Source organism: Dreissena polymorpha, chromosome 3 (assembly GCF_020536995.1).
Source record: "Dreissena polymorpha isolate Duluth1 chromosome 3, UMN_Dpol_1.0, whole genome shotgun sequence".
Lineage (NCBI taxonomy): Eukaryota > Metazoa > Mollusca > Bivalvia > Myida > Dreissenidae > Dreissena > Dreissena polymorpha.
In genome coordinates, this window is record NC_068357.1 from 105,430,981 (window position 1) to 105,441,908 (window position 10,928).

At 38.1% G+C, this 10,928-nt stretch overlaps 1 protein-coding gene across 2 annotated transcripts in view; it reads left to right on the forward strand.

Moving 5' to 3' along the window:
* Positions 1–10,928, forward strand: part of LOC127870836 (neuronal PAS domain-containing protein 3-like) — a 68,787-nt gene that overhangs the window by 20,158 nt on the left and 37,701 nt on the right. For both annotated transcript variants that reach the window (XM_052413368.1, XM_052413369.1), the window contains one exon: positions 6,956–7,173. In XM_052413368.1, coding sequence (XP_052269328.1) covers positions 6,956–7,173 — 218 coding nt within the window. The remainder of the gene's footprint in view (positions 1–6,955; positions 7,174–10,928) is intronic.

Below are 10,928 nucleotides of genomic sequence, written 5' to 3' on the forward strand. Positions count from 1 at the left end.
CTTGCAGTCGAATATCGTCGTCGTTAATTAGGTCACATTGGCTTCGTACACAAACCCGATCGAACCACAGACCCTAATCAAGGTGTTTTAGTTACTGGTTGAGTGTAACGGCTATTGAAATATAGAAAGAGCAATTTGGAAGTGAAAAATCTTGGTCGTCGTAGCGTGTCTGTCGTAATGCAGGGGTGGTTGTTTAACGAGTCTTTACTGTACATGAATACATGAATGAACTGATTCAAAACACAGTTGGTTAGCGTGTGGCTATGATATTAATTGGTGAAAACATCATTTTGTCATTTTGAATGATAATCAAATTATAACGAAAAAGCAACTTATCAGAAAAAAAAGTTTCACTATCAAATACATGTATATAAATCGTTGTTTTTCGATCGCGTTATTGTTGTTTTGGTGGGGTAAGTGTCGGTTCTCGGCTTGATCCCCGTTATAAAGTCGCTTTCGCCGAAGTATGTTTTGCCACAGTCCAGCCATGTGTTGACCTGTGGTAGTGTGTGAGTTTTGTGGCCTTTACAGGTGGTTAGTTTGGACCATTCTTGTTTGAGTTGTGGTCTCCATTGTACTTTTGATTTTAGCTTACTTGGTAGTTTTAGACCAGTTTTGCTCGTTATGTCGCTAACTTTTTCAGTGAGTTTGAACACTTCGGACATTCGTTTTATTTTTAATTCGTACTTCGGTCGACCTAGTCCGCCTTTTTCCATTGACTCGGAGAAGAATACGTTCGGCGAGCATTCTGAGAGTTTGAGCCATTTTCTCATGTCTGCTCTTAGAACGGTGTAATTTTGCGGGCATTTTTGCCTTTTGCTCGAAGCTTATCGCTTTTGTGTTCTTGCCTTTGGGTTGTTTGGCTTCTTTAGTGCAAGCTTTGCAAACTTCATCCAATAAAGACGAGAGCTCCTCCTCCTTGAATTTTCCGTTTATCGCATCAGCAAGGATTTTGGCTGATGTTCGTGACCAGTTGGTCTCTCATATGACTACTGCGGCTGTAAAGTTTCCCGTTACCAGTAGGGTTTGTTGTTTAGCCTTTGGTACGGTTTTGGTCTCCGGTTTTGTGGACCGGGGTTCGCTCTTTTCCACATGTTTATCATCATTGGACCTTTCCTTTCAATATCTGCCTTTTTAGTGTTTTTCCTCTTCTCATTTCAGAAGTTAGGATGTTTGTGTGAAATGTATATTATAATATTATGTATGTATGTATATATATGACTTCATTAAGTAGCGTTAACATGGTACGCTTAAGTTTCCACTATCAAAGTTATATAAGAAGCTCTGTCTTTTGTCAGTGAAAGATAAATAACATAAAACAATAAATTATACAATTGACATCAAGCATAAGACATATCTTGAATCGTTATTAGTTCTAAATATCATAAGTTATGGTATTATACAATACTCGAATGCATGTCTTTTGTTAGTTTAGCAATGTTAAAATTAGAAATGAGAATTTAAAGTTGTGTTAAGTAAAAAAAAAACAAAGTTTCAAAACGAAAGAAAAATAAGAAATGGAAAGCATTTAAAAAAATATAAAACACATGACTTCAATAAAAGCATTTATATATATATATATATATATATATATATATATATATATATATATATATATATATATATTATATATCTATACTGAGCTCCAGATAAGGGTCGTATTTTCGTAATTACGAATTATTTTCAAGTCCGTTACGTATTTATTTTAAAATCTGGTCGTACCATTACGAATTACAAAATCAAGTTACGAATATTATTTTTACATCGGTTCGTATTGATTTTTATTGAGTTCTTTTCGCGTATTAAAGATCTTTTCGGTGCTTATATAAAATGGTTATCGGGTTTGTTTAACAAAGCGCATTTTTTCCAATAAAAGCGGCGTGTACAGTCTATCGGTCGAAAAACAATGGCGGCGCCCAGAGAGCGTCATAAAAAACTGCAAAGCGTGCACAAACACGCTTTTAACATATTGTACGCAAAGTGAGCAGAAGTTGAATGTTAAGAAAGAAAGATCTTATACGATGTTGTATGTTCAGTTGCCGAAACAGTCGGAAAAGCTAAAAAACGCGACACGACGGGTCCAAACTTAAACAAAAAACATTGAACGAGTGGAAGGGACAATTCCCGTGGCGAATCGTTGAAAAGATTGAAGGGGAGACCCGTTTTAATTGTGAAATATGTAAAAATTCATCGAAGGCATGCAATCTAAGCACAGTTTGGGCATATGAAGGTATTTGAAAAATAAAATTGTATAATACTGAATAGACACTGTTGAACTCGTTTAAATTAAGTTGCTAGTATGTTTATTTTGATTTTTTGCATGAAAATAACCATTATTATTTATTTTTAGGTCATTTAGAAAAGTTAAAAATTATTTTCCAAAACCTTGTAATGACGTTAAGAATAAAATTTCAGAGTTAAGAATTATTTTTGAAAATCTGGTAGTAACGTTAAGAATTTCACAAAACCTTATCTGGAGCTCTGTGTATATATATATTATATTATATTATTATATATATACAACAAGGTATCCAACTTAAGATCATCCGAAAACAGGGTGCTTTGAACAGCCATAACTTCATCCATTGTGCATCGATTTCCATGAGCTTGGTCTTATTCAATGCATACATGAATTTCCTTTCTGGAAATGTATACATCTTGTATATTTCTACAAATACTGGGTCAATTGTTGAGAAATAACACGATACACAACTCGCGTGACCTACTTGCCAACGATCAGACCCGATTTATGAAGGAAATCTTCAGGTGAAAAGACACACCTTCGCATTGGACCAATTAAATCACTCGTGTGTTTAAAATGTCGGCCAGTTGAAATGTATGTAAACAAAGGTTTCAAACGGCGCCGGACAGTTAGTTTTGATGCATAATGCAACGACAAGAACGGTAAGAATGTTTGTTCATACTTTTTATTAAAATATGGTATCGAGGTCCGTGAACTTTGCAGGGAAGATGCCTTTTACTCCGTGAATAGTTCAGTCTTAGATCGGGTCTGATCGACAACGAGTAGGTCACGCGAGATGTGTATCGTGTTATTTCTTAAAATTTACCCAGCATTTGTAAAAATCTTGCAAGATATGTATATTTACAGAGGGTAAATTCATTTATGCGTTGAACGAGACCGATTCGTGAAAATCGCTGCACAATTGATGAAGTTATTGCTGTTCAAAGCGATTCACCCTGTTTTCGGGTCATTTTGGATTGAATACCTTGTTATATATATATATATATATATATATATATATATATATATATATATATATATATATATATATATATATATATATATGATAGTGAAACATTTTTTCAGAAAATTTGATTTTTCGTCATAATTTGATTATTTATCATTTAGAATTATGTTTTCACTAATTAATATCATAGCCACACGCTAACCACCTGTGATTCAAAATGGTTAAATGAACAAGCAGCACTAAACTCGCATATGCTTTTAATACATATTAATACCTACATTACGTTTTAACAAGATTACTATGGAGAGATATAAACGAGTATGTAGGTTTTAAGGCGTTGATCTATCTTGTTGTTGTCCGGATATCCACAATTTCGGAAAATCCTCATCTAACCCCATAGATGAAAACAACGATGGTCTAATTTATTCATCGTCGGAAGTTTCGATCACATAATTGTAGTTGATAAAAGATGGCGTAGATTGATGTTAACCTCGACAATCACAATAACGTTTGGTTTGTTGTTTCAACATTTCAAATAGAAAATATGCGGTAGTTTTTCCATCACATTTAGTATTAAAATAGTTGATCACGTCGGCGTTATTTCTTAATTTTCTTATCTCTTGTTGAGAGCTAGTGCTTGTAGATCTATCACTATGCTGAAATCACTTACAGTTTAGTTCAGTTTAATTCTATTAAAAAATGTATTTTAGCTCAATTGCATCGACAGCCTGAGGCTTATTTAAACACTTATGAGTCCGCACCCTGGGTAGAACCAGTGATCAGTGTATTTTGAGGATCTAAAGAACGCTTCGTTTAGTATTGAACCCATGATCTTCCGGTCGCTAGGCGGATACCGTTTTCACTAAACCACGGCGACCAATGTGATGCGGTATGCGGTAATTTTAAATAAATGAGCGGCCGTTTGTTTAGCGCAGTGGTTGGTACACGCGCGTCTCACTTAGGCGACCCGGGCTCAATACCCGGCTGTTCCCGGCAGCACGTGAGTTTGTTTGGTAGTCGCCATACCGGACAGGTGGGGGTTTCCTCCGGCTACTCCGGCTTTAACCACAGTGAAATACCGTACCAAAATTGAAATATTTCATGAGAAAACAAAAAGCTGGCAATTGCAGCTATGGTTCAAAATTCGTCGCAACTTTCGCTAAAGGACATCATAAACCCCAGTATACACAAACGCACGCACGCACACAAACACACGCACACGCACGCACAAACACAATTTCCGGGGTATGCTTATTCTTTTCATGTTTTAGTATGTTAGCGGTACCTAGATATCTGCTACTAAATTTTTCTGGCCACATGTCGGTTAATCGATGTATTCACGCTCCGCGTTAACCCATATATGCCTAGCGTCTAGAAAAAAAGGCCTTGGCAAATGCGGCGTCTCATCTTGGTCTGCGCTGTTTGCATAAAGGAATATCTGTAAGAAATATTCTAAATATAGAACTAAATATACTAGACATCTCTAATTTTGGAAATAAATTGATCCAATTTAGAAGGATGGGAGAGTCCAATAGGCATAAATGGGTTAAGTTAGCAGTGAAGTTTCCGTATTATCCAAGCTACTTTTTGTGCATGGATGACCAGAAATAGATCATAATATTTATTTTTTGAAAAACAAAATACACATTCCTTTTTACGTAGCTAGCCACTTCTTGTTGTTACTTCCTCTTTCGTGGGACATTTTGAGAACGTTTAGTTTGTTATTTCAACATTTAAGGTAGCGCACCTCTAATGATTTCCCGCGATTTCTTCGAAGGTTGAAGAGCCTACTATTAGGTGCCGTAGCCTAGTGGTTAAGGCGATAGACTAGAAATCTTTTGGGATATTCCCGCGCAGGTTCGAATCCTGCCGACGACGTATACTTTTTTGCGACGCGTTTTATTTATTTTCCAACGTAATTTGATTTAATATGGCATATAAGCTATATTTATTGTTGAATATGTTGCAATTTTTATGCACATTCTTCAATTATTAAAATTAAAACAACGTTATTGCGAAATTTGGTGATTTACTGTTGAAAATACGAACCATGCATGTTGCATTTTTATTTTTATTTCAAAAAGTAAACGGTAAATCTGTCTATTTCTTGGTATTTTTGCTGTATATAGTGTTTCTATAAAAAGTAAGTTTAAAATATGACTTAAATGATACTATTTTGAATTTTATGACACTTTGTTTTTAACCGACCCAATTTTTACTTGGCTGAAATAACTTTGGCGCTCTTCCATAGATAATAATTTGTAAAAAAATAATGTCTGTAAAAGAATACTTATTTCATCTTGTTTAAACTTTAAACACCTTTACAGCATCTCTACACACCAACTGCATGTCCATATTTGGAAATATGAATGAATTAGGGAACTTTTATATACCCCAGGGGTGAAAATAAACCGGACAAAAGCCGAGCGTGGGGCTGGTTTTGAAAAAATCGGTATATTTTTTTAAAAAGCATGGAAAGCCTACCTACAAATTTGCATGTAGTTCAGTGAAATGATGCTGATAAAGAAAATAATTACTTAGATTATATTTGGATATGTGCCCATTAGAGGTGCGCTACCTTAAATGAGAAAATAAGCGATCGTTTTTTCATCACAGTAGGGCATATAGTTTGTATAAATAAACCAATAAATGGTTACAATCCATATCAGAATTATATGCAATAATAATAATAATAATAATATTAAATGGAACTCGTGTGAGCGTAATAGATCCTCTTATTTTATTTCCCTACCAAAGTTGTACCGTAGTGGAATACCGGTTTGGTGTCTGTCCGTGTGTGGCTAAAGGCTAAATCATATAAAATGTGTTAGTATTTTGAGTACGTTCAAAATCAGTTACGCCGAACTGTTATCATTAGTACTTTTTCTTCATTTTACATTGATTGTCATAATTTTAACATGTGTAAAAGAATGCAAAACAAATTATTTTCTGGTAAAACCCTGTTATTATTCGGATGTTAATCTAATTTGCAATCATCTTGAAGAAGAAGAATTCTCAATTAATGAGATGATTGAATTATTTAAAATAAGCGTCAGTCATGGTACATCGTTATTTGTACAACCATCATTCTGACTCACTCAAATTAAGTACTTGCATGTACATCTATTAAAATACAACACAACTCTTGGGCAGGTCGGCTGAAAAAGTAGTCGATTTTAAATATGGACCTTGCTCTGTGAAAATGGGGTTTAATGCATGTGCGTAAAGTGTCGTCCCAGAATAGCCTGTGCAGTCCACACAGACTAATCAGGGGCGACACTTTCCGCTTGTACATGTTTAATATTTTCTGTTCAAAGAAAGTCTCTTCTTAGCAAAAATCCAGTTGAGGAGGAAAATATCGTCCCTGATTAGCATGTGCTGTCTGATTAGACCTTGTGGACAAAAATTAATTAATTTTATTCATGTTTTTAAGTGGAGCTTTTGAAATCAAATGTTTATATTTATCAATATAAAGCATTTAATGACAAACTTCAATGCATACCAACATCTGTGAAAAGGTTCCTTTAAAGTAAGTGTTTAGTTTAAGAACCATGACATGAATAAAGACGCCTACACCTTTTTAGGCAACGATTCAAGAGTTAAGTGAATAATAGTTTGGTTCCATTATCTCCACTCGTCCTTTTTGTGAAGTCTTTTTTGTTGAATAGTCAGGACTATATACTAATACCAACACAATCGGATGATTGTTTATATTTGTTTATATTAAACTGCGAATTCGATTTCAGAGTTCTTGAAATACGCAAAGAAAAATCCCGTGATGCTGCGAGATCCCGTCGTGGGAAGGAAAACTACGAGTTTTACGAGTTAGCCAAGTTACTGCCGCTTCCAGCCGCGATCACTAGCCAGCTTGATAAGGCGTCTATCATACGACTGTCGATCAGCTACCTGAAACTACGAGACTACTGTGCTCATGGAGAGCCATCATGGACCAGAGACGCTCAAGGTGAGACGCATAATTAGCCATATATACTGATCACGCCTTACATCCGCGCGGTAAGTGCGGCCACCATATTGAGTCCGCGGTTCTCGATCATTGTCTAGTTACACACAATGTAATAAGATAAGTATTTGTAACACGAGATAACTGGTACGACTGCGGAACTTTATTATTTTACTCGGATATTGAAAATTCCATTGGTGTTTATGCAGTTAGAAATAATTGCCTTTGGTGTTGATACGCCAATTAAGTAATTAAAAATGCTTATAACGATTCATAATTAACTTGTAAACTTTGCACGCGATTGTGCGAGATATTTGTCGGCGCAGTGTTTGTTGGAGGATTGTTTTAAGGCAACGTACAGTAAGTTCTGATTGCAGAAAGGTCAGCCGTTTCGTCGTTACACTGCGTAGGTCAGTTAACTCAAAATTTATATCGTTACACGGCGTCAGTAAGTCAACTAACACTTTCTGTCGTTAAAAGGCGATCAGCCTGCCAATTCAAAGTTTCTGTCATCACACGGCGCCCAGTCAGTCAACTCACACTTTCTGTCGTAACAAGGCAGTAAGTCAGTCAACTCACACTTCGTGTTGTTATACACGGCGGTCAGTCAGTCAATTCACAATTTTGTCATAACAAGGCGGTCAGACAGTCAACGTACATTTTCTGTCATTACACGGCGGTCAGTTAGCCAACTCACACTTTCCGTCGTTAAACAGCGGCCAGTCAGTCAACTCATGCTTTATGTAGTTCCACGGTGTTTAAGTAAGTCAAAGCACACTTGATTTCAGTAAGTCAGCCAACTCACAGTATATGTCGTTATACGGCGGTCAGTCGGTCAACACACTTTGTCGTTACAAGGCGGTCAGTCAGTCAACTCACTCGTTCTGTCGAAACAAGGTGGTCAGTCAGTCAACTCACACTTTCTGTCGTTACAAGTCAGCCAGTCAACGTACACTTTCTGTCATTCAACCACGTCAGTCAGTAAACTCACACTTTATGTCAACTCACTCATTCTGTCGTTACAAGTTGACCAGTCAACTTACACTTTCTGTCATTCCACCACGTCGATCAGTCAACTCACACTTAATGTCTTTACACGGCGGTTAGTCAGTCAACTCACTCATTCTGTCGTAACAAGGCGGTCAGTCAGTCATATAACACTTTCTGTCTTTACCCGGCGGTAAGTCAGGCGGCTAACACTTTCTGACCTTACACGGCGGTCAGATAGCCTGACACCTTTTTAATTTACTCGGCGGTACGTTACTCTATCCACACGTGGAAACACGGCGGTCAGTCAGTCATCGTTCTTTCTGTCGTCATTCAACATACACTTTTTGTCCTTACTAAGGCGACACGTCAGTCACTTAACAATCTCTGTCGTAACATGGCCGTCAGTCAGTCAACTCACACCGTCTCTCGTAACAAGCGGTCAGTCAGTTAACTCACTCTTTCTGTCGTTACAATGTGGTCAGTCGGTAAAATCACACTCTCTATCGTTACAATGCGGTCAGTCAGTCAACTCACACTTTCTGTCGTTACACGGCTGTCAGTCGGTCAACTCACACTTTCTGTTGTTACAAGGATGTCAGTCAGTCAATTCACACTTTCTGTCGTTACAAGGCTGTCAGTCAGTCAACTCACACATTCTGTCGTAACACGGCTGTCCGTCGATCAACTCACACTTTCTGTTGTTACAAGGCTGTCAGTCGGTCAACTCACACAACAAGGCGGTCAGTCAGTCAACTTTCACCTTCTGTTGTAACAAGGCTGTCAGTTGGTCAACTCACATTTTCTGCCGTTACAAGGCTGTCAGTCAGTCAATTCACACGTTCTGTCATTACAAGTCGGTCAGTCAGTCAAGTCAGTCAACTCACAATTTCTGATGTAACAAGGCTGTCAGTCAGTCAATTCACACTTTCTTTCTGTCGTTACAAGGCTGTCAGTAAGTCAACTTTCTGTCGTTACAAGGCTGTCAGTCAGTCAACTCACACCTTCTGTCATAACACGGCTGTCAGTTGGTCAACTCACACTTTCTGTCATAACACGGCTGTCAGTCGGACAACCCACACTTTCCGTCGTAACACGGCTGTCAGTCGGTCAACCCACACTTTCTGTCGTAACAAGGCGATCAGTCAGTCAACTCACACTTTCTGTCGTAACTCTGCTGTCAGTCGGTCAACTCACACTTTGTGTCATAACACGGCTGTCAGTCGGTCAACTCACACTTTCTGGCGTTACACGGCTGTCAATCGGTCAACTCACACTTCCTGGCGTTACACGGCTGTCAATCGGTCAACTCACACTTTCTGGCGTTACAAGGCGGTCATTCAGTCAACTCACACTTTCTGTCGCAACACGGCTGTCAGTCGATCAACTTACAATTTCTGTCGTAACAAGGCGGTCATTTAGTCAACTCACACTTTCTGTCGTTACACGGCGGTCAGTCAGTCAACTCACCCATTCTGTCGTAACAAGGCGATCAGTCAGCAAACTTACACTCTCTGTCTTAACACGGCGGTTAGTCAGTTTACTCGAACTTTTCGTGGGTAAGCTTTGTCGATAAAACCAGTTAACAAATTGTCCTAGTGTGCATGATGGTATACTTGGAGCAGAGGTAGTTTGGAGGTTTTAAAGTCCATGCGCATGCGGCTCATAACATGAAGACTTCTGACTCGGAGAATGTCTGTGGAAATACATTTTTAACAGATCCATACACCAGACATGTGGCCGGGCACATTTTCACCACCGTAAATTAATAAATTTGTAGTTGCACACGAGCCCGGGCTGGGATTCAACCACACAAGCCCCTGATTCTGAGTCTCGCTTAAAACCCACACACTTCAAAACTGAATTATTAATACTGTGTTGTTGTTGTGTACTGGGTCTGTGCTTTACCTTGTATACATATCTTGAGATTATCTCCTTTTCCATAGTATTAAACACGCAAAACTACGCTTGTAGGAAATGCACTGGAACGCGTTTGCCCCGCCGGAACACAACATACTTATTACTGCATAATACTAAACAGACGTCTATAATAAATTCCACGAGATGTTGTCTCGTAAGATCATGTTTCAACAGCATTCTCTGATCGCCATTATTACGTTGCATCGAAGGAAGCGATGCGAGGCAGATCTTATCAGAAGAACCAAAAATGCGATAACTGATGTTTGCGAATGTATACACCTTATGATATGTGTGACTTCCCCCGCTGACCCTTGTCGGGTTTGGCACGGAGCTGGCGTTGCATCAATGCCTTTCTTACCTTGCCCCAGTCTTGGTTACAATTATCAAATTGTTCTCAACCAACCTTGATATAATTCAGACGATGGTGTTTCTTTGCTATTTATATCATGTATAAATTGCGTAGGCTATGTTCTTCTGACTAAGGGCGGAGTTGCAGCGATAGAAACTTTATCGGATTTGGTACTTGGGAACACATGCAAGCACTGATATTGTAAACGCGTAATTTGGAAATTAACATCAACTTTGAGTGTCAACTGTGTAGTGGCACTGAAAAATTACACATATAGTAGTGGTAGTGGTAGAAATGGTAGTTGCAATATGAGTAATGTTAGTTGTAGTTGTAGTGGTAATGGTTGTAGTAGACGTCGTGGTGGTAATTATACCCCCACAAACGAAGTTTAGGGGGGTATATAGGAGTGAACTTGTCTGTCGGTCGGTCGGTCCGCTCTTTAATTCAAGTTGTTTTCATCCAATCTTCACCAAACTTGGTCAGATGTTGTATCTAGTTGATG